The sequence below is a fragment of the Piliocolobus tephrosceles genome, chromosome 15 (assembly GCF_002776525.5).
Source record: "Piliocolobus tephrosceles isolate RC106 chromosome 15, ASM277652v3, whole genome shotgun sequence".
Lineage (NCBI taxonomy): Eukaryota > Metazoa > Chordata > Mammalia > Primates > Cercopithecidae > Piliocolobus > Piliocolobus tephrosceles.
The window spans coordinates 26,454,374-26,478,291 of record NC_045448.1 but is presented as its reverse complement, the minus strand read 5'-3'; the positions used below and the strand labels follow the sequence as shown (position 1 = coordinate 26,478,291).

General features: G+C 43.6%; 1 protein-coding gene across 1 annotated transcript in view; it reads right to left on the bottom strand.

Annotated features, from left to right (window-relative positions):
• Nucleotides 1–18,620, bottom strand: part of DRC1 (dynein regulatory complex subunit 1) — a 55,825-nt gene extending 37,205 nt beyond the window's left edge. Inside the window, exons 1-2 of the mRNA XM_023230036.2 lie at nt 18,392–18,620; nt 5,290–5,377 (exon numbers count right to left, since the gene is read on the bottom strand). Of these exons, the coding sequence (XP_023085804.1) occupies nt 5,290–5,377; nt 18,392–18,546 (243 nt within the window). The 5' untranslated portion in view covers nt 18,547–18,620. The remainder of the gene's footprint in view (nt 1–5,289; nt 5,378–18,391) is intronic.
• Between the last annotated feature and the right edge of the window lie 5,298 nt (nt 18,621–23,918).

Here is a 23,918-nt window from a genome sequence, read left to right as displayed (position 1 = left end):
TTCAAGTATCCTTAGGTTATGCCTAAGTTTTTCCAAGTATTTTTGGAACTTATAAACTTTCCAACTCTCAAATAATTTTTAAACTAGGAGCCTATAAAACTTCTATACCAAGGAGTCACAGAAATTACCGAGACTTCACTTGATCTCACTAATATATGAAAAATTTGAAATGTAGTTTCATTGAATACAGAATAGAGCTTTAACCCAGATATCCAGGGCACTCTAGATTTTTTGTTATTGCCTGCAGTTTTACCACTTATACCAAATGGTTTTACATGCATAAGGGAGTAATGACTTTCCTGCAGTTTGGGGTAATTTTCTAGTTTCTACTCAATGTGAACATCAGACACTTCTGTGTAAGTACCATGTGCTAACCAATCACTTGAGTTCCAGAAATTTCTGAATCAAGTATTTAAGACTCAAAGTAAAACTAAAAATCCAAATGTCACAGTCACTAACAGACCAACAGACATGCCCCTCACCTTTATGAGATCCAGGGAAAGAGTTTAAATGGAGGTCCACATACCATATGTCTAAATATTTTTAAATTATAGTATCATGTAAAAATTGTTAAATAAAACATTTGGCCGGGCATGGTGGCTCACACCTGTAATCTCAGCACTTTGGGAGGCCGACACGGCGGATCACCCGAGGCCAGGAGTTCAAGATCAGCCTGAACAACATGGTGAAACCGCGTCTCTACTAAAAATATAAAAATTAGCCAGGCATGGTGGTGCACGCCTGTAGTCCCAGCTACTCGGGAGGCTGAGGCAGGAGAATGGAGTGAACCCAGGAGGCGGAGGTTGCAGTGAGCCAAGATCACACCACTGTACTCCAGCCTGGGCGACAGAGCGGGACTCCATCTCAAAATACATATATCCTCCTATCTCAATACCTTTATAACAATTTAAAAGTCCTAGTTTGAATTCAGACACATTTTGGAGTTCTACTCATAACTAGGTGGCTAAGGGAGAGAGCCTGCCTCTGGCCGCAGCTCCCAGCCCACCCCCCAGCTCTGTCCCACAGGCATGTGGATTTCCCCAACTGCACATCCAAGCTCCATCTACACCCTGCGACCATCCATCAGGCCCAGGGGTTGTGTAACAGTGGCCTCATCTGCCCTGAGCAGGACAGACTCTGGCAAGAGGCACATACAGGTTGAAGGTGGGCTCAAAGTCATTCGGACGGGGAATTTTGGCTCCCATGGGACTCAGTGATCTAGAGGGGACAACGGGGGTTTGAAGGGACATGGGGCAAGTCTACTTGAGGGGGTGCATTCACAGGAAATCCAGAGCAGAACCTGGACTCCCATCATCACCACTTCTATTTAATGAGCTGGAGCATCCAACTAATGCAATAAGGGAAGAAAAAAAATGAAAGATATAAAAATCAGACAGAAAGAAATAAAATTTATTATTTTCAGATGATATGATTATATATGTAAAAAAATCCAAAAGAAGCCACAGGTAACTATTAGAATTAACAAATGAATTTGGCAAGGTCACCGGATACCAAGTCAATATATTAAAATCAAATGTACATTATACACCACCATGAACCACTATAACCTGAACAAAAAGTGCAAAACATCACTGAGCCAAATTAAAGAATACCTCCCATGGATTATAAATTCTACTCAGTCAGTTGAAATTCGAGCAGGTTTTTTGGCAGAATTTTTTTTTTTTTTTTTTTTTTTTTTTGAGCCGGAGTCTCGCTCTGTCACCCAGGCTGGACTTCAGTGGCACAATCTTGGCTCACTGCAACCTCCACCTCCTGGGTTCACGCGATTCTCCTGCCTCAGCCTCCCGAGTAGCTGGGACTACAGTGCCTGCCACCACGCCAGGCTAATTTTTTGTATTTTTAGTAGATACAGGGTTTCACAATGCTAGCCAGGATGGTCTCGATCTCCTGACCTGGTGATCTGCCCACCTCGGCCTCCCAAAGTGCTGGGATTAAAGGCGTGAACCACTGCGCCTGGCAACAAGCTGATTCTAAAATGTATATGGAAATACAAAGGGTCAAGAATAGCCAAGACAAGGCTGGGCACAGTGGCTCATGCCTCTAATCCCAGCACTTTGGGAAGCTGAGGCAGGAGGATTACCTGAGACCAAGAGTTCGAGACTAGCCTGGCCAACATGGTGAAACCCCGTTACCAGTAAGAATACAAACATTAGCCGGATATGGTGGCACACGCATGTAATCCCAGCTACCCAGAAGGCTGAGGCATCAGAATGACTTGAACCTGGGAGGTGGCAGTTGCAGTGAGCCAAGATTGTGCCACTGCACTCCAGCCTGGATGACAGAACGAGACTGTCTTGCAAGAAAAAAAAAAAGAATAGCTAAGACAATCTGGAAGAACACAGAGAACTCACCCTACCAGATATCAAGAACTATCATAAAAGCTACAGTAATTAAAACTGTGTGGAATTGGCACAAAGCCAGTGATATAATTTGGATATATCTTATGTCGAATTTTAATCCCCAGAGTTGGAGGTGGAGCCTGGTGGGAAACGACTGGATCATGGGGGTGGATTCCTCATAGTTCGGCACCATCCTTTCAGCATTCTTCTCATGAGAGTGAGTGAGTTCTCGCGAGATCTGGCCATTGTAAAGTGTGTGGCACCTCCCTGCATTCTCTCTCTCACTCCTGCTCCTGCCATGTGAGATGCCTGCTTCCCCTTTGCCTTCTGCCATGATTGGAAGCTTCCTGAGGCCTACCCAGAAGCAGAAGTCACTGTGCTTCTTGTATAGCCTGCAGAACCATGAGCCAATTCAACTTCCTCATAAATTATCCAGTCTCAAGTATTTCTTTATAGCAATGTGAGAATAAACTAATACAGACAGACATATAGATACCAAAAAAGAGAACAGAGAATGTGGAAACAAACTCACACATACATGGTCACCTGATTTGCAACAAAGGTGCACAGCAGTGCAGTGGGGAAAGGACAATCTTTTCAGTAAATGGTGCCGGGGCAACTAAAAATCTACATAGAAAACAATGAAACTGGGACCCTACCCTTACACAATAGACAGAAATCAATTCCAGATATGTCATAGGCCAAAATGTAAATGATAGAATTATAAAACTTTCTCAGAGAAACCATAGAAGACTGTTTCATATGAAGTAGACAAAGATTAAACAGGACAAAAATAATGACCACTAAAAACCTGATAAGGCCAGGCGCAGTGGCTCACATCTGTAATCCCAGCACTTTGGGAGGCTGAGGCAGGCAGATCACTAGGTCAAGAGATCAAGACCATCCTGGCCAACGTGGTGAAACCCCGTCTCTACTAAAAATACAAAAAGTAGATGGGCATGGTGGCACACGCGTGTAGTCCCAGCTACTCAGGAGGCTGAGGCAGGAGAATAGCTTGAACCCGGGAGGCAGAGGTTGCAGTGAGCCGAGATCGTGCTACTGCACTCCAGCCTGGTGACAGAGCAAGACTTCGTCTCAAAACAAAAGATAAACTGCAGGGTCAAGGGTGGGGCCCAGCCTGCCCAGACCTTAGGTCAGAACTAATAATCAATACCTTAATCTTGAGGAAGGGGCATCTTTTGTGTACATTTCTCCTTGATGCCAAGGCTCTTCGCTACTTAAGTCTTAAGTGAAAGGAACCTTCAAAACCTGCTAATGAAAACAATATTATCTCTTTGGATTTATACTTAATTAAGGAGTGCTCAGGGTGAACTGTATATCAGCATTTTAAAAATCTAATATCCTTTTGTCCTACACAGAAATGCTCAGAGGTCACTGACCTTTTTTTTTTTTTTGAAAGAGACAGTCTCCCTCTGTCGCCCAGGCTAGAGTGCAGTGACCTGATCTCGGATCACTGCAACCTCCACCTCATGGGTTCAAGGAATCCTCCCACCTCAGCCTCAGCCTCCTGAGTAGCCGGGACTCCAGGCATGTGCCACCATGCCCAGCCAACTTCTATATTTTTAGTAGAGACGAGGTTTCACTATGTTGGCCAGGCAGGTCTTGACCTCCTGACCTTAGGTGATCCGCCGGCCTTGGCCTTCCAAAGTCCCAGGATTATAGGCGTGAGCCACTGCACCAGGTTGAGCTCACTGACTTTTAAATGAAGAGAACGAAGTACAAAAAAGTGACATGAATCACCTACTCTGCAGTAGGTAAAAGATCAGGAACAAAAACCCACATCAGTCCGATATCTTTTCCACAGTAAAATATTTTATCCCTAACACAGTACAAGATATTCAGTGATCTCTCTGTACCTCTACGCTCTATAATCATATTCAGCAACCTGAATATTTTTTCTCACCAGAAACGATCTCTCCTCTGCTATTAAAAGTTCCACCTGTATTTCTAAGACAACTCAAATCCCATTTTCTCCATTGAACTTTCCCTGACCAGGCCAGCTTGGTGAGCTCCTCTCCATATCTGAGTTCACACAGTATCACCATTTTTGCCTTTCACTTAGCATTGATTAAATGTAGCATTTTGCCAGTTCTGGTCTGCTGTTTTGAGCTGCTGTTTATCCCTCAGCATCCCAGGAGCTGTTTCATTACCATGGAGGGTAATCAATGATTTTCTTGTTTGTGTCCACACAAGCTAGGTACAAGCTACGCACTACTCCATGACTACAAAAAGAGGCTCTCATTCTCACAGTACATACAGTTTCACTGGGGCACTGCAGGCACACACATCTGAAAAGTCATATGCAGCAGAAAACTATCTAAAATGAAAAGAGTAGCACAGACAGGAAGTATTCAATGTGTGGAGAAAGGGAGCTCAGGCTGGGCTGAGGAAGAATCCAAGGAGGATTTGGGTCTTGAGAGGGTTGTTGAAAATGGGAAAGTGGCCAGATGAGAGGAGAGAAGAAGAAGAGAACAGAGGGGGCCTGGCATTCCAGATGATCAAAGGCACAGAGCAGAAATGAACAAAACCCCACTGGAGGAGAGTGAGTGGATCCACCTCACCAAAGCGGAAGGCCCAAATTAGGTAACAAACAGGAGACGTGTTTGGAAAGTGAAGATGGGAACAGACTATCAAAGGCCTTGAGTGCCCAGGCTAAAACATCTGGACTTTATCCTATGAAGAGTGAATACCATTAAAAGTGCATGAGCTGAGAAGAGACAACGTAAATATAAGAAGCTGTCATCTGAAAGCTCACTCCTAGAGAGCTCTCAAACGGGAAAGATTCTATTCAGTTCTGCCTAGAAACAGCAACACGGACCACATGATTTCTTCCAGTCTAAATGTGAAAACCATGATGTCACACCCAGCTCACTGGTCTTCCAGAGCCCATCTGCCAACTAGTTCATACCAATCGGCTTTCTTCTTTCTGTTTGTAGCTCTTGCTTTGATCCTCCTCACTCTCCTTCTTCCCATCTAAATATTCTCCAAGTGCTTCCCTGTGATGGAAAAAAAGCAGAGAAAATTAAGTTATTTCTAGTACTTAAATTCTATATTTAAAGGTTTTGGCCTGGCACAGTGGCTCATGCCTGTAATCCCAACACTTTGGGAGACCAAGACAGGAAGATTGCTTAAGGCCAGGAGTTCAAGATCAGCATGGCCAACATAGCAAGACCCCCATCTCTATTTATGTAAACAATAATCATAATAATAATAATAATCATCATCATCATAATAATGGTTCCATTGTACTTCATATATAAATATATATTCCATATGGATTAAAATTTAAATATTGGCCAGGCACAGTGGCTTACACCTGTAATCCCAGCACTTTGGGAGGCCAAGGCAGGAGGACTGCTTTAAATCAAGAGTTTGAGACCTGCCTGGGCAACATAGAGAGACCCCATCTCTATCATTTAAAAAAAAATTAAATATTTAAAAAAACTACAATCATAAAAACACTAGAAGTAAATACAGGAGAATATCTATATAATCTTAGCATAGAAAACCCATCTTTGAATAAGACTAAAGTCAGAAAAAAAAATTAAAAGATTTTACTTTCTAAAATTTAGAAATTTTGTCCTTGAAAGCCAAGGGATAAACTGATAAAAGATACTTGACAAAATTTTACTCTCCATAAAATAGGAAGGGCTCCTTCAAATCAATACACAGAAGACAAAATACCAAAGAGAAAAACTGGCAGAGGATATGAACAGGCAATTTCCCAAAGAGATACAAATGGCAAACAGGCATTTGAAAATACGGTCAGCTTCACATACAATCAGAGAAACCAAAACCCTGTGAGGTGTCATTATCCTATTATTAGACTAAAAAAGATTTGAAGGGTTAACAATATCAGGTGGCAGCCCAGCTTTCCACACGCCATGGGTGGGAATGTAAAGTGTAACAACTTGTCTAAAAGGCAATTTGGCAAGATTTGTCAAAAGCTTAAATGTGCCTCCCCTCTGACCTAACAACCCTATCTTTAGGAATTTTTTACAGAAAGCCTTTACAAGTACATAAATAAATACGCACAAGAAAGATGACTGTAGCACTGACAATAGTTGCAATGTAAGACCGTGGAAATATTCTACATACATATTAATAGCTAACTAGTTAACAGGAAACAATATTTCAAAAATACTTTGTAGCCTACAAAAAGAATGATGTAATACCTAGCAGCAGGGAAAGGTGTCCACAGCAGTTAAGTAAACGGGGCCAGTTTTAGAACAGTATGTAGACTATAACACAAATTTTCTTTTTAAAACAGGCTTGGCCGGGCGCAGTGGCTCACGCCTGTAATCCCAGCACTTTGGGAGGCCGAGGCGGGCGGATCACAAGGTCAGGAGATAGAGACCATCCTGGCTAACACGGTGAAACCCCGTCTCTATTAAAAATACAAAAAAATTAGCCGGGCGAGGTGGCGGGCGCCTGTAGTCCCAGCTACTCGGGAGGCTGAGGCGGGAGAATGACGTAAACCCGGGAGGCGGAGCTTGCAGTGAGCCGAGATCGCGCCACTGCACTCCAGCCTGGGCGACAGAGCGAGACTCTGTCTCAAAAGAAAAAAAAAAGGCTTATATGTGCACGGGACATTTTCTGGAAGTATATGTGGCAAACGGATAACAGCAATTACTTAAGGAACAGGAATTAAATTACCAAGAAGTTCTATTTTCTACATTTTTGTACTGCATGAATTTTCTAAATAGTGCGTGTGTGTGTGTGCTTATGTGTGTGTGTGTGAATCAGAAAATGAGACTAAAGGGGCAGTGGCGAGATAAGGTTCCAGATTATGGACTTTTTCAGAGGAGGCATGGGGGAGTGACCTCACAAACCCCCACACCACATCATCAAGACCCTGCTCTCTCCTCTGGCACACAGTGGCCATAGGGGCTCTCAGTACTGTCTTAGGAAAAATGAAACCTTAACATGACACAGCAGGTTTGTTTATTCGCTTTGTTTTGCTTCGTTTTTTGAGACGGATTTTCGCTCTTGTTGCCCAGGCTGGAGTGCAATGGCACGATCTCGGCTCACCAAAACCTTCGCCTCCCGGGTTCCAGCAATTCTCCTGCCTCAGCCCAGCAGATCTCTTTATCTCATTCTTTCTCGACTTTTTCTAACTCTGACTTCCGTCTCTACTCCCTTTGTTCAAAGTCCAGGACAATCCTACTTAGTGTGACACTATTTTGGAGATACAGAATTGAGTTACCGTCCTCCACTCCCAAACTAACCAAAACGCCTTGGTTTTTTCTTGTCATTTCATTGACTTCCCTATTCTTATCGAACATGTTCTTTGTTTTCTTACTAAGTAAACTAATTGTTCCATTTTACTCAGGTCTTCAGCTATTGCCAAGCTTATTATGTTCCCATCACCACTCAAAAACATTCCCTTGACTTTCTACTTTGACCACCAATTAATGACCAACTCTATTTAAATAATCCCTTCCAAGTGCTTTCTGGATCAAAGATCAGTGCTTCAGAAACAAACAAACAAAAACTATGCAGTCCAGATGTTTATTATATATATATACACATACATATATATATTTTTTTGTTTGTTTGTTTTTTCCGACTGTCTTGCTGTGTCCCCAGGCTGCAGTGCCGTGGCGCCATCTCGGCTCACTGCAACCTCCCCTGCCCAGGTTCAAGGAATTCTTCTGACTCAGTCTCCTGAGAAGCTGGGACTGCAAACATGCGCCCCCACGCCCAGCTAACTTTTGTATTTTTTTTTTAATTTTTTTTTTATTATACTTTAAGTTCTAGGGTACATGTGCATAACGTGCAAGTTTGTTACATATATATACTTGTGCCATGTTGGTGTGCTGCACCCATCAACTCGTCAGCACCCATCAACTCGTCATTTACATCAGGTATAACTCCCAATGCAATCCCTCCTCCCTCCCCCCTCCCCGTAATAGCTCCCGGTGTGTGATGTTCCCCTTCCCAAGTCCAAGTGATCTCATTGTTCAGTTCCCATCTATGAGTGAGAACATGCGGTGCTTGGTTTTCTGTTCTTGCGATAGTTTGCTGAGAATGATGGTTTCCAGCTGCATCCATGTCCCTACAAAGGACACAAACGCATCCTTTTTTATGGCTGCATAGTAGTCCATGGTGTATATGTGCCACACAGACTTGGAATCAACCTAAATGTCCATCAGTGACAGACTGGATTAAGAAAATTTTTGTATTTCTAGTAAAGACGGGGTTTCACCATGTTGGCCAGGCTGCAGATATGCTATAAATTCTTATTAACTAGTTTTAACTTAAATCTCATCACTGCCTTTTGTGCATCATTTTTTACAGCTTAGCACTGTACTGTCCAATATGGTAGCCAATAACTACACGTGGCTATAAAGCACCCGAAATGTGGCTGGTGCAAATTGAAATATGCTATGAGTGTAAAATACACTCTAGATGGATTTTGAAGACTTTAAACAAAAAATATTTGCAATATAGCTCATCAGTATGATTTATACTCATTGCATATTAAAATAATACTTTCATATATTGGGTTAGATAAATTATTAATTTCACCTGTTCTGTTTTTACCACTTTCAGTGCTGCTACTAGAAAACTTGAAATGACCTATGTGGCTAACATTGTATTTCTCTTGTTCAGCAGTGAACTAGTATATTCTCCAAAGGAACTGTCTCAGACTTTTGTCTCTTCAGATTTGAGCTCCCTCCCTCCTGGGGGCTGAGTCCTCTTTTGGGAAGCTGTTTCCTCACCACAGCCCCATGTTTGTGGTCTAAATGGGAGCTGTCATCTTGAATACTCCACTTCCTGACCAAAGTCCTTTCTCAGGATTTAAAAACATTGGAACTTGGTTGTCTACCTGGGTTTAGAGTTCTAGGTTGGAAATAACTTTCCTTCACTGTTTCCTTCCAGTGTTGCTAATTGAGAAACCTAAAGTCATTCTGTCTTTACACCTTTCTTTGTATGTGATCATGTTTTTGTTTTTTATATATGACCTTCTTTTTTTTTTTTTTTTTTTTTTTTTCCCCACTCTGGAAGCTCGTAGACCCCTTCTTTTTGTTCTCAGTGTTCTGAACTTTCTCAATGGTGTGCCTTAGGGTGGGTCTATTTTCATCCACTGAGCGAGACATTTCAATCAGGAACCTCATGATCTTCAGGTCTGAGACATGTTCTTGAATTGTTTCCATGATAATACCCTCTGTGCTCCATTCTTCCTGGATCTAGAAAAGTGATAATATCTTCTAATTTAAAATATATATATTTTTCTGTGGCTGGGTGCAGTGGCTCATGCCTGTAATCCCAGCACTCTGGGAGGCTGAGGTGGGCGGATCACCTGAGGTAAGAAGTTCGAGAGCAGCCTGGCCAACGTGGTGAAACCCCATCTCTACTAAAAATACAAAAATTAGCTGGGCGTGATGGCGGGCGCCTGTAATCCCAGCTACTTGGGAGGCTGAGGCAGGAGAATTGCTTGAATCCCGGAGGCAGAGGTTGCAGTGAGCCAAGATCATGCCATTGCACTCCAGTCTGGGCAACAAAAGTGAAACTCTGTATCAATAATAATAATAATAATAATAATAATAATAATAATAATAATAATGTGAAACTCTGTATCAATAATAATAATAATAATAATAATAATAATATTTTCTCTATAAGTTTCTACCTTTTTTCTTTGTGCTCTATTTTCTAGGGGATTTCATCATCTTTATTTTCCAACCCTTCTAATGTTTTCTATTTCTATAATTTTTTTTATTTCTAAGAGCTCTATTTTTTTTCTCTGAACACTCCTTTTAGTATCAGTCTATTCTTGTTTCATGGTTTCCGTATCATCTCTTTTCTCTTTGAGGATCTTTTTTTTCCCCTCTTTTTCCCCCAAAGACTTCAAAACTATCTCTGAGGATCTGAATGATCATCTTTTTGTGGTATAATTTTTTTTTTCTACCCACATAGTCTTAATTTCCTCTTAGGTGCTTTTTTCTCTTTGTTAATTTTCACATCTATCGTTCATGTTAAAGACTTTCCTCAGATGCATAGAAATCCTTGGTTACTCACTCATGACAAGAACTAAAAAGCCTATGAAAAAATTAAAACATCGGTTAAAAATAAATAAACACTGTTTTACGTGGAAAAAATCAAGCTACTGATAAAACAACTCTTATGAAATGGCTTTTAAAGCTGTGTTCACTTACATCACATAATTTTAAAACTTTGAGTTCCATTATTCTAGTTGTTGCTGAATATGTCTCTTGCTCTTATTTTCAAAATGTTCTCCAAATTCTTGCCTATCTTGTCTGAGATGTACCCAAGACCTAAAGCTACAAGCATAATGGTAACTTCTATGACAACTTGGGAAAAGGATACTAATACTACCAATTTTACATGTCACCATCTTCACAGTAGCTGTCTAGTTGTTAAAGAAAGAGCTGCCTTAAAAGAAAAAAAAAAAAAAACTACATAAAGGATGGTGTGTTTTCATTATCTGTACATAAACCCATGTGATTTTACAGAATCCAAGAATTTAGAGAAAATAAGGACAAATTAGTATCATTTCAATTTAAGTCCCTAGCCATTTGGAAGCTTGTAATATGGTATCAGGATAAAGCAGAAAAAATAAATGTTAATAGTGTGACAAAAATTTAAACATTAAAAACAAGCTGATGGGGCTAGGCACAGTGGCTCATGCCTATAATCCCAACACTTTGGGAGGCCAAGGCAGGAGGACCACTTGACCCAGGAGTTTAAGACTAGTCTGGACAACACAGCGAGACCCCATCTCTAAAAAAAAAAAAAAAAAAAAAAAATTAGCCGGGCACAGTGGCCTGCACCTGTAGTGCCAGACACTCAGGAGGCTGAGGCAGGAGGATTGCTTGAGCCCAGGATTCAAGGTTATAGTAAGCTATGATGAAACCACTGCACTCCAGCCTGGGCAATGGAGTGAGACTCTGTTGCTTGAAAACTAAATAAATAAATACTAAAAATAAATGTTTTTAAAGCTGATGGGAGCTGTGAGTACAAAGGTGTGCCTTAACAACTGTGCATGTCAGTGTGGGCTGATTTAATGGGGTGGCTTTGTGAGCAAACCCGATATTACTGTCTTTATTTTTTTTTTTTTTAATTTTATTTTAGAGATAGAGTCTCCCCCTCTGTTGCTCAGGCTAGAGTGCACTGGCATGATCTCGGCTCACTGCAACCTCTGCCTCCCAGGTTCAAGCAATTGTCGTGCCTCAGCCTCCCAAGCAGCCGGGATTACAGGCATGCACCACCATGCCACTGATTCTCATATTTTTTTTTTTTTTTTTTTTTTTTTTGAGACGGAGTCTCGCTCTGTCGCCCCGGCTGGAGTGCAGTGGCTGGATCTCAGCTCACTGCAAGCTCCGCCTCCCGGGTTTACGCCATTCTCCTGCCTCAGCCTCCCCAGTAGCTGGGACTACAGGCGCCCACCACCTCGTCTGGCTAGTTTTTTGTATTTTTTAGTAGAGACGGGATTTCACCGTGTTAGCCAGGATGGTCTCGATCTCCTGACCTCGTGATCCGCCCGTCTCAGCCTCCCAAAGTGCTGGGATTACAGGCTTGAGCCACCGCGCCTGGCCAATTCTCATATTTTTAGTAGAGACGGGGTTTTACCATATTGGCCAGGCTGGTCTCAAACTCCAGACCTCAGGTTATCCACCCCTCTTGGCCTCCCAAAGTGCTGGATTACAGGTGTGAGCCACTGTGCCCGGCCCGATATTAGTGTCTTTAAATCCTTCTTTTGGGGCTGATCAGATTCCACAGAGAAACTTCTCCAACCTCCTGCCTGGAATCTGAGAGCCAAAGTGCCAGCCTGTTCCAAGAACTGGTGAGAGGAGAGCTGGAAGGTCCTGGCATCCAGCATGCATATGTCCCCCGAATCCCCTTATTTTCCATGAAGTATCCTTCTTGCCTCACCTCTGTCTAGCATCCCCCAAGCCCTAGACCCTCCGCTTGACTTTCTCCGAACTTCCAATCATCTGTGCAAAGAGAGAGAAAGGTTCTAGGCATCTACCTATTAATTTTCCAATCGGTTGTCCTTATTTTGGTTCCCTTCTTCACCTCTGCTTCCAGATATCAACTGAAACAGAGTCAGAATCCACAAAATTAAAAGAAAACTTTATTTCTAAAGGACACAACTTGTAGGCAGGAAGTAAGCCTTCAGCTGAGACTGAGAAGCAGGCTTTGAAGGTGAGAAAATAAGGCAGGTATTTATGCTAGGTGGGGAGGTAGGAAATGCATATTCTACAGGATATAGGAGAAGATTGTGAATATTTACGGAGAAAACTCATTACGCATATAAGCACACATTAGGCTTATATGTGCATGGAACATATGACAATATGTTACTCATGTTCACTTTGGGATGGAGATTTAACATTTGAATGTACTACAATTGGGTCATAAATGCAAAAAGGTGATGCTTAGGGTACAAGTCCAGAATCTGTGCAGTCTCAGGGAACCGGTCTAAACTGGCCTAAAGTTGGCAGTCATCCAGGAAGAGGTCTTTGTGGTCCAGGGTGGTTGTCAGGTTGGAACCATAAACATTAGGAGGCGGGTGCTGAGCGGTCGAACCAAGTAAGCCAAGGAGTCTTCTGGCCTTTTGTTGTTTTCAGGTCAGCCTTTCATAAGACCTCATAGTAATTAGTAAAGGGACAGGGGTAGCAGCACGTGGACATGTCCAGTCTCTGTTCTGTCACAGCTAAGGGCTAAGAACTTTGAGATCTCTTAGCCACAGAGGTCCTATCACTCCATTGAAAGGACCATAGGACTTTTTAAAGCCTCACGGATGAATATGATATGCCACCAATCTCCTAGTCTTTGGGGATTTAGTGCAGAGTAAATCAAGGGGGTTCTCAGCTTTCTTCACTATCAGCTTATTTTTCCATCTTCTTGAATCTGCTAACCCATTTACCATCTATCTTGCGCTTCCCAGCTTCCACAGTTTCATTGCTGTTGAGTCCTCCTGTTCTTGACTTTGTGAATTTGCATCTTTTTTACTGAATCCCCTTACATGTCATTTTAACAGAGTTTAGATACAGATCTAAGGTAGATGTATGTGTTCCATCTGGCATCTTTACCCAGAAGTGACATCTCCCGGCTGGGTGCGGTGGCTCACACCTATAATCCCAGCACTTTTCGAGGCCAAGGTGGCAGGATTATTTGAGCTCTGGAGTTCGAGACCAGCCTGGGCAACATGGTGAAACCCCATTTCTACCAAAAATACAAAAAATTAGTGGGGCATGGTGGTGCGTACCTGTGGTCCCAGCTACTCGGGAGGCTGGGGTGGGGGGAATCACTTGAGTCTAGGAGGTGGAAGTTGTAGTGAGCCAAGGTCACATCACTGCATTCCAACCTGGTGACAGAGTGAGACCCTGTCTCAAAAAAAAAAAAAAAAAAAAAAAAAACGAAAACAAAAAGAAAGTGACATCTCCCAGAAATGTCAAACCTAAACTAAGACATCAGAGATTGGGAGTGTCAGGAGCATTAGCACATTATTCGTATTCTTTTTTCTTTTTTTGAGAAGGAGTCTCGCTCTGTCATCCAGGCTGGAGTACAGTGGCGCGATCTCAGCTCACTGCAACCTCCACCTCCCGGTGTTCAAGCAATTCTCGTGCCTCGGTCTCCTGAGTAGCTGGGATTACAGGAGTGTGCCACCAAGCCCAGCTAATTTTTTTATCTTTTTAGGAGAGACAGGAGTTTCACTATGTTGGCCAGATTGGTCTCAAACTCCTGGTCTCAAGTGATCCACCCACCTCAGCCTCCCAAACTGCTGGGATTATAGGCGTGAGCCACCACACCTGGCTGTATTCTTTATATGACATTTGATTCTGTTAACTTTCACCTTAACATTACACCTCATGACAAAAGAAGGCCTAGGCAGCAACAGCAGTGGGTATCACAGGCAACCGAGGGGTGTACTGCCTATAGATAACATAAAAACAATACAACTGCTTTTTATTATCACATGTGCCAGCAATTCAAAACAATGTCAGTAATAAAATACTCCTTTCTGAAAAAGCTGTTGTCAATCTAAGTTCTGATCCATTGCTGCAATTACTGTTGGTTATTAATAATATATATGTAAGCTTCAATATAGCATATTTTAATCTCTTTTCCTTTAATTAACAGATAAGTTAATTCAGGGAACTTCCAGGCTCACACAGACTCAGTTGCATGCACTTGTTTTGATAGCACATTGAAATAGTACAGAATGCTCCCAGCTCACTTACGCATAATGCATGGCCCCAACCACTAATACAGAATAGAGGCCGGGTGTGGTGGCTCACACCTGTAATCCCAGCACTTTGGGAGGCCGAGGCAGGTGGATCACCTGAGGTCAGGAATTCGAGACCAGCCTGGCCAACATGGTGAAACCCCATCTCTACTAAAAAATACAAAAATTAGCCAGGTATGGTGGCAAGTGCCTGTAATCCCAGCTACTCAGGAGGCTGAGCCAGGAGAATCGCTTGAACCTGGGAGGTGGAGACTGCAGTGAGCCAAGATTGTGCTGCTGCACTCCTGCCTGGGTAGACAGAGCGAGACTCTGCCTCAAAAAAAAAAAAAAGAGACATAGCCTTTAAAAAAATCAAGACCACCACACCATCATAGCCAATAGATTCCTTAATATAATTGAATACCCAGTACAACTCTTTACATAGCTCTTTCTTACCCTCACTACCACCTACCTTCAGATGCTACATCTATTATTCTTCATATTTGCTCATTGCTTGTCTCCATTAGGACTCTTTTCAAAATTTATAATTATGTTATTTGTTTACTTGTTTAGCTGCACTTTATTTTTTCCCATCTCCCTCATTAGAATACAAGCTTCCTGAGAACAGAGATTATATTTGCCTTGTTTATCATAGAATCCCCAGCACAACTGCCAAGGTCAGAGTAGCAGACAAGGACTTGGCCCACAGAGAGTTTTGAAGATGGCTTACAAAATATAACATCATTTGGTGCAGCCAACAAGAATACAACTCGTATGTGCTCACCAAAGAAAGCAGCAAAGGATAGATAGGCTAAGGGTGCACGCTGGTAAAGATTCATGGTCCCTCGCCCAATTCCTGAACCTAAGCCAGTGTTCAGACCCAGAATCTATTGACTGAAGAGGCAGCAGGGTCCCCACAAGGAAGGATCTGGAACACAACGGCAAATATATACTGTAATGATTCCCCCAATCCTTCCCCAAAGGGGCCTAGGGTCATCTACTCAGGTGGGCTGTACGATAAGGAAAGAGGATACCCAGAAATGTTTAGGATTAGAACAGGATCTGAGTTAGCAGTGATACGCAGAGACCCAAAGCATGCTCTCACCCACTTAGAGTGAGGACATACGGGAGGCAAAGTCCTACTTACAGAGGGTCTACCAGGTCTGTGGACTCAGCCAACCATCATGTCTCTAAGGGCCAAAAGTATAATTGGGACTGACATACTTAGAAGTTTGAAAAACTCCACTCCTTGGCCTATGAATAGACCTGTCACAGTGGGGAAGGCCAAAAGTACATCTCTGAAACTGCACCTGAGTACACAGAAAACAATATTGCCGCCCAGGGGGGGCTGGTGGGGATTAGTGTCACCCTGAAGTATCTCAACGATGCAGGAGTGGTGATCCCTATTGAATATCCTTTTAATTCATGGGTCTGGCACCTGCAGAAACTGGATCCTAGAAAACGACTGTCAACTACCGGAAGCTCCACAAGTAGCACTCCCAAACACAGCATCTACGCAAGTGTGGTAAGCTTCGCTAGAGCAAATTTGTACAGCCTCAGGCACAGTATGTGTGGCTACTGATTGGGCCAAATGCATGCTTTTCTACATCAGGAAAAAGAATCAGGAAATTCACGTTTACATGGAACAGACAATGATATACACTCACAAGTCTGTCACACTTACAGGACCATGGTAATTCTCCTGATCTCTGTCATAATATATTCTGAATATATCAAGGACATCTGGATATCCCAGAGAACATCACAATGATCCGTTACTTTAGCACTGGCAAACTATGGTCTGTGGGCCAGATCCAGTCCACCACCTGCTTTTTTATGGCTTCCAGGCAAATAATGATTTTGACAATTTTTTTTTTTTTTTTTTTTTTTTGAGATAGAGCCTCGCTCTGTCACCCAGGCTGGAGTGCAATGGCACGATCTCAGCTCACTGCAACCTCTGCCTCCCGGGTTCAAGCAATTCTCTTGCCTCAGTCTCCTGAGTAGCTGGGATTACAGGTGTGCACCACCATCCCTGGCTAATTTTTGTATTTTTAATAGAGACAGAGTTTCACCATGTTGGTCAGGCTGGTCTCAAACTCCTGACCTCATAATCCCGCCCGCCTCAGCCTCCCGAAGTGTTGGGATTACAGGTATGAGCCACTGCGCCCGGCCCTTCTTTTTTTTTTTTTTTTTTTGAGACGGAGTTTTGCACTTGTCACCCAGGCTGGAGTGCAGTGGCACTATCTCAGTTCACTGCAACCTCCACCTCCCAGGTTCGAGCAATTCTCCTGCCTCAGGCTCCCAAGTAACTGAGATTACAGGTGCCTGCCACCACACCCAACTAATTTTTGTATTTTTAGTACAGACGGGGTTTCACCATGTTGGCCAGGCTGGCCTCGATCTCCTGACCTTAGGTGATCCTCCTGCCTTGGCCTCCCAAAGTGCTGGGATTACAGGCATGAGCAACAATTTTTTACAATGTTAAATGGTTAAAAAATATATAAATGAATGATTAAAAAAAAGACTAGGATGAATAAGTAGAGCACAGGGGATTTTTAGGGCAGTGAAAATATTTGGTGTAATACCATATTGCTGGGCTCGTGTCACTATAAATTTATCCAAACCCATAGGATATACAACACCAAAAAGAAACCCTAAGGTAAACGATGGAGTTCAAGTGATAACAATGCACCACCAAGGTTCATATATTGTTACAAATGTGCCTTCCAGTGCAGGATGTTTACAGTAGCTGTGCATGTGTGGTGGCAGGGAGTATATGGGAATGCTGTACCTTTTGACCAATTTTGCTGTGATCCTAAAAACTGCTCTAAAAAATAAAGTTTATTATTAATTTTAATCAAAAGAAAGTTATTTTGTGATACATGAACAGTACATGAAATTCAAATTTCAGTGTCCATAAATAAAGCTTTATTGGAACACAGTCATGCCCATTTGTTTATGTCTTGCCTGTGGCTGCTTTTGCACTACAATGGCAGTTGAGCAGCTAGGAAAGAGGCCATATGATCCGAAAAGCCTAAAATATTTACTATCTGGCCCTTTACTGAAAGGGTTTGCCAGCCCCTGCATTCCACTGATGGCCCTGCAGCAATCAGCCAGGATGAGCCAGTGATGGAAACACACTGCAGGGCTTGGTAAGACATGTGTGCTCCAGACGTTGGCAATCAACCCTATGAAGGCCCAGGGACTGCATGTCATTCAAGTTTGTAGGGGTCCAGTGGTCAGTGGCACACTGGGATAGCCTATCAAGCAAAAAACAAATCTACTGCATTTTGCATCTTCTACAGAGAAGGAAACTCAATGCCTCTTAGGCCACTTTGGGTCCTAGTACATCCCGCATTAGGAATACTATTCAGGCTGACACAAAAAGCTGCCAGCTTTGAGTGGTGCCTGGAACAGGAAAGGACCCAGGCCACAGTGTAAGCAGCCAGGCTACTTGGGCCACATGATCCAGCAGACCCTGCGGTTTGGGGATGTACATAGTGGAAAAGATGCCATGTGCAGACCACAGTCGCGCGCCACCAGGCCCGATTAATTTTTTGATGTTTTATAGAGATGGGGTCTCTCTATGCTGCCCAGACTGACCATCTGGAACTCCTGGGCTCAAGTGATCCTCCCGCGTAGGCCTCCCTGAGTGCTGGGATGACAGGCGAGCGCCATGGCACCGGCCCAGGGTTTTACTTTCCCATCCTCTGCATGAATCTTCCGGAAGAAATGTTTCTATTTCATCAGGAAACCAGCCCTGCTCTGGCCCTTGCTGCGCGGATCCCGCCCCGCCAGACCCCGCGCTCACCGCCTCCGGGCTTCTAGGCGCGCCGCGATGCGGAGGCGCCGGGCCTGGATGCGCTCCTGAGGGTTGTCGGAGTGGACCGAGGGCGCGAGAATCTGGGTGGACAAGTGCTCGTCCAAGTTCGGGTCCAGGTCCGCTAGGGACCCCGGCGGATTCATGGCAGGAGTCCCGGGCCCCTAGGCGGCTCCCTCCGCAACACCTCCAGACCGCAGGTTGGTTGCTAGCAACAAACCGTTGCCAGGGAGAGGGGTTACCGGAGCCACCGCCCGAGTGGTTGCGCGCGCAGCTCCCTGGGCCCAGCCCCGCCGCCAGCCGCCATTCGGGCCGAGCACCCGAGCCTCAGGCTGAGCATCCCAGCCTTGGGCTGACGCGCCCTGGCCGTGGCTTGTCAGGGCTGTTGTCAGCCCCACGAAGGCCCGGTCGTATTAGCGGAGCTGTGGAGTCTCACCAGGACACTAGAGGACTAAAGAACTGGACCAAGCTGTGGTTCATCACTTACTGACCATGATGATTAATTCATCTTCCATTCATTCATCAAATATTCCTGCAACTCATAGTCACCAAATACAAATACAAAAATTAGCTGGGTATGGTGGTGGGCACCTGTAATCCCAGCTACTCGGGAGGCTGAGGCAGGAGAATCACTTGAATCTGGGAGGTGGATGTTGCAGTGAGCCGAGATCAAGCCACTGCACTCCATCCTGGGCAAGAGAGCAAGACTCTGTCTCAAACAAACCCAACCAACCAACCAACCAAAAACTGGATACCATTTAACAGGGTTCTGTCCCATTAGCCTTTGGGGAATTAAGGGCACTGGATGAGCAGTGAGAAAGGGTGGGTACTAGTCCTAGCCCTGCCCTGCCACCTTGGGCAAGTCACAACTTCTTGAGGGCTATTTTCTCAGCTGTTAAATGGTGCAACCCACAGACAACTGTGGGGCCAAGAAGATCCGCCCTTTGTGAGTAAGAACTGCCCAGAGGCAAATGGAGTGGGTTTTTAAAATCAGTTCTTCCAGGTTCGCAAGCAGTAGAGAGGTTTAGGAATGCCAAAACCATCCAACAGCTATAGAGTCTAACAGCAGCTGCTGGATCCTTGCCTCACACGTGCCTAGGTGGTGGTGGTAGGAGGAGTGGGGGTAGTTGCTTCTAGGCTTCAGGGTCTTCTGCCAGATCTCTGTCTCCTTTGGTTGAAACCTAAAGCATTAAACTCTCCTAGGAGCCATGGTACAGCTCTGACCAAAAACTCATCCTGGTTATGGTTCATGTTTCCACTATCCGTAAGGACAGAAACAAGTATGTGTACATACACATGTCTATGCCTGGGAGTAGGATACCACGAGAAAGTCAGTGGGAATCAGCTGTTGCACAAGAGATAAGTGAGAGCATAGGTACCATACAAACCCATGAAAAGAGATCAGTGAGATACTTTGGCCCTACACTGTCCCGATACCACTTCCAACATCTTTTTAAATAAGAAATCTGACTCCATTTTTTGCTGCTGACATTTGGCTGCTGACAGCTTTTAAGCAGCACTCCCTCTTCTCCACATCTGGGCAAGCTGTTAAAAAAGCCTAGGTGTGGCCAGGCGTGGTGGCTCACGCCTGTAATCCCAGCACTTTGGGAGGCCGACACAGGAGGATCACAAGGTCAGGAGATCGAGGCCATCCTGGCTGACATGGTGAAACCCCGTCTCTACTAAAAATACAAAAAATTAGCCGGGTGTGGTGGCGGGCGCCTGTAGTCCCAGCTACACGGGAGGATGAGGCAGGAGAATGGCGTGAACCCGGGAGGCGGAGCTTGCAGTGAGCCAAGATCACGCCACTGCACTCCAGCCTGGGCCACAGAGCTAGACTCCATCTCAGAAAAAAGCCTAGGTGCTCTTTTTGGTGCTGGCAGATTTCAACTGCGTGCACTGGATACCCTCCTCCCAGCCTCACCCCTTAACCACAATAAAAGCCCCAAGCTTGTCTCCTTTCCTGGCTCTCTCTAGCCATTTTCTGACCAGCTAGGTGGCCCTCTTTGCTCCCACAGGGAGCCTCAATTATGTAATAAACCTTTTCCGTTGGTGTGGGAAACACTTTCACTCACTGCTGGAAAGGGACCTCCTAGGAGGACAGGTTGCCAAAATCTATTAACTGTTTAAATTGAAATATTAGGGGGAAAGGGAGGAATAGGGAGAGATTTATTAAAGGATACAGAATGACAGGTTCTAGTGTTCTGCACCACTGGAGGGTGACTCTAGTCAATAATATATAGTTTCAAATAGCAATGAGGATATTGAGCAATCCCAACACAAAGAAATGACAAATGTTTGAGATGATATGCTAATTATCAGACCTGATCACTATACATTATATGCATTGAAACATTACTATGTACCCCATAAACATATATAACCATTATTTGCCTTTTGTGTGTGTGGGGGGGGGGGGGACAGTGTCTTGCTCAATTGCCCAGGCTGGAGTAGAGTGGCATAGTCTTGGCTCACTGCAACCTCTACCTCCTGGGTTCAAGCGATCATCCTTCCTCAGCTTCCCGAGTAGCTGGGACTACAGGCATGTGCCACCACACCCGGCTAATGTTTATTGTATTTTTAATAGAGACAAGGTTTTACCATGTTGGCCAGGGTGATCTCAGACTCCTGACCTCAGGCGATCTGCCCGCCTTGGCCTCCCAAAGTGTCGGGATTACAGACATGAGCCACTCCGCCCGGCCTGCCAAATTTTTTAAAATACTAAACATTTTTTAAACTGAACAAAGTACAGACAGAGGAAGAAATATTTTCATGGGGTGGACAACTATTGTTTTAGAGGTCAAAGGAATGAAACAAAGAAAGAAAGAAAAACCACTAAACAAGAAAGTCAGAAAGCATGAATGAATTCTGATTAAATATGAATGGGAAAATGAATGCTCAATTTTCAATTCCTTTGTAAATAGTTCATAAGTGAGTTAAATTTAGAAAATTGTTAAAAACTGAAAAAACTAGATAAAAACATTTATTTGTATACACACAAAAATAAATTAGCATATCCGTTCACTAGGCAATTCTAGTTAAAAGAATCATTGCGAGGAGATCGTGGCTCTAGTTATAGCTCATTGGGGTCACAACTACATCAGTTTTATTCAGCATTGTATACATAGCACCTAGCACAATATTTTATATGTAGTATGTGCTCAACAAATATTTTTTTGAAACATATACAGATGTATCTGTATGTTCATTCCAATTACTTGTAATATTAAAAAACTAGATATGACAAAATCCATCAATAGGGGAACCGATAAAGGAATCATGGGATTCTCTAACACAAGAATAAAGGTGACCTAGAAAGACATCCAAGAAAGCCGGGCGCGGTGGCTCAAGCCTGTAATCCCAGCACTTTGGGAGGCCAAGACGGGCGGATCACGAGGTCAGCAGATCGAGACCATCCTGGCTAACACGGTGAAACCCCGTCTCTACTAAAAAATACAAAAAAAAAAAAAACTAGCCGGGCGAGGTGGCGGGCGCCTGTGGTCCCAGCCACTCGGGAGGCTGAGCCAGGAGAATAGCGTGAACCCGGGAGGCGGAGCTTGCAATGAGCCGAGATCCGACCACTGCACTCCAGCCTGGGCGACAGGGCGAGACTCCGTCTCAAAAAAAAAAAAAAAAAGGAAGACATCCAAGATACATTACATGAGAAAGGGAAGAGGCAGCACAATATAGAGCCTGAGCCGAGTTTGATTTGAAATGTAGACAGTATGTACACAAGAAAAACAGGGGGAACGCCACAAAGTAGTCGATATCCCTCAGGGGTGGCCTTATGGGTGATTTTCAGATTCTCTGAAGATTAAAAAAAAAAGTTTACAATGAGGATAAATCACTTTTGACTCAAATAAAACATAAAGTTTATTTATTCGTGATTTTGTAAGAGAAATAACAGGAGACCCCCAAGAGAGTGAGGCAGGCAAGTAGGGCTGTTACAGATGAGAGGGACTTCAGTAAGGGAGTCAGGTGATGTCCATTCACCTTGATGACTGACCAGCATCCAGACTGTGCTCCTCAACTGGTAGGCAATGCTGGTTCATACTAATAAGCTCATACAGGCCGGGCATAGTGGCTCACGTCTGTAATCCCAGCACTTTGGGAGGCCGAGGTAGGCGGATCATGAGGTCAGGAGTTCGAGACTAGCCTGACCAACATGGTGAAACTCCGTCTTTAGTAAAAATACAAAAATTAGCTGAGTGTGGTGGTGTGTGCCTGTAATTCCAGCTACTCAGGAGGCTGAGGCAGGAGAATTGCTTGAACCCGGGAGGTGGAGGTCGCAGCGAGTAGAGATTGCGCTCTAGCCTGGGTGACAGAGCGAGAATCCATCTCAAAAAAAAAAAAACTCATACAAAAGCCTGGCTGGCTCGTACTAATAAGTTCACAAAAGAAAAACAGAATTTATTTTAGCAAGTACAACCATCACACAGGCAGTGTGCGTTTTCGTGCCCTGTGACCAGCGCATCTCTGTGGGCTGATCTACGAAGGGAATCAAACTCTGAGAAGTCCCTTGATCTGTAGGACCGACTGCCATGGTTCAGAGGCTCACAATGGGGATAATTTGCCACAAGAACAGTCGAGTATCTCATCCCTGGGAAGGTTTTGGAGAAATCTGGCTATATGGGCTTCCCGTGCTAAGGAAGGTACCTGGGCATTCACCTTCAGCTTTTATAGCCTTTTTTCAGAAAAAGAAGGATGAACTGATTTGATTTTATATCTTACTAAGTCTAGTCACACTTAATTCTACATCCAATAAGTTTACACTAACTCACCTTAATTGGAATGTGGGGATGCTGACAAATTCATCAAACATTTAGACCACTTCTTACGTTATTTCTATCTTTCCATTTGTGTGAATTTTACTAATTAGATTCTGAGAAGGCAATCTTACTGATTTTTAATTTGGGGAACTGCCTTACCACCATCTTCATATACTGCCTCAAAAGGTATGAAGCCGGAAAGAGAGGGGAGGAGGCATGGAAGTCATAAGCTGTCACATGGTTTAGAAAAAAGTTCAAAGAAAAAAGACAGAGAACTAGATATTAGTAGAAACCCAACACCTACCTTAGGCCACTGACTGTGCTAAACACCCTACATGCATTATTCTCATTCAATCCTTCACATAGTGTAATTGTGGTCATATTAATCCCATTTTATAGAGGAAACTAAGGCTTAGAAAGAAGTAAAAAGCTCTTTAAAGTTTGCAGAGTTGAACATGACTAAGAAATAGCCATTTTATGAAAACTTTGGGAGGTTTTAAGAAAACTCAGAATGAAAAGAAGAAAAATTGAAGGATCAGTTGTAAAGTTTTCTTTCAGGAAATTTGTGAACAGAGGAAAAAAGATGAGAGTGGCAAGAAGAGTAAGACCCTTTGGGGGCATAGGTTTTTTTTTTTTTTTTTTTTAAGTTTTGGTAGCCCTGAGAGTGGTTACATAGTATCTACCTGGTACTTGTCATCAGGAATTTGAGAGGTGTTTGAGGTTTGCAGATAAAAGGGAGGGAATAACTG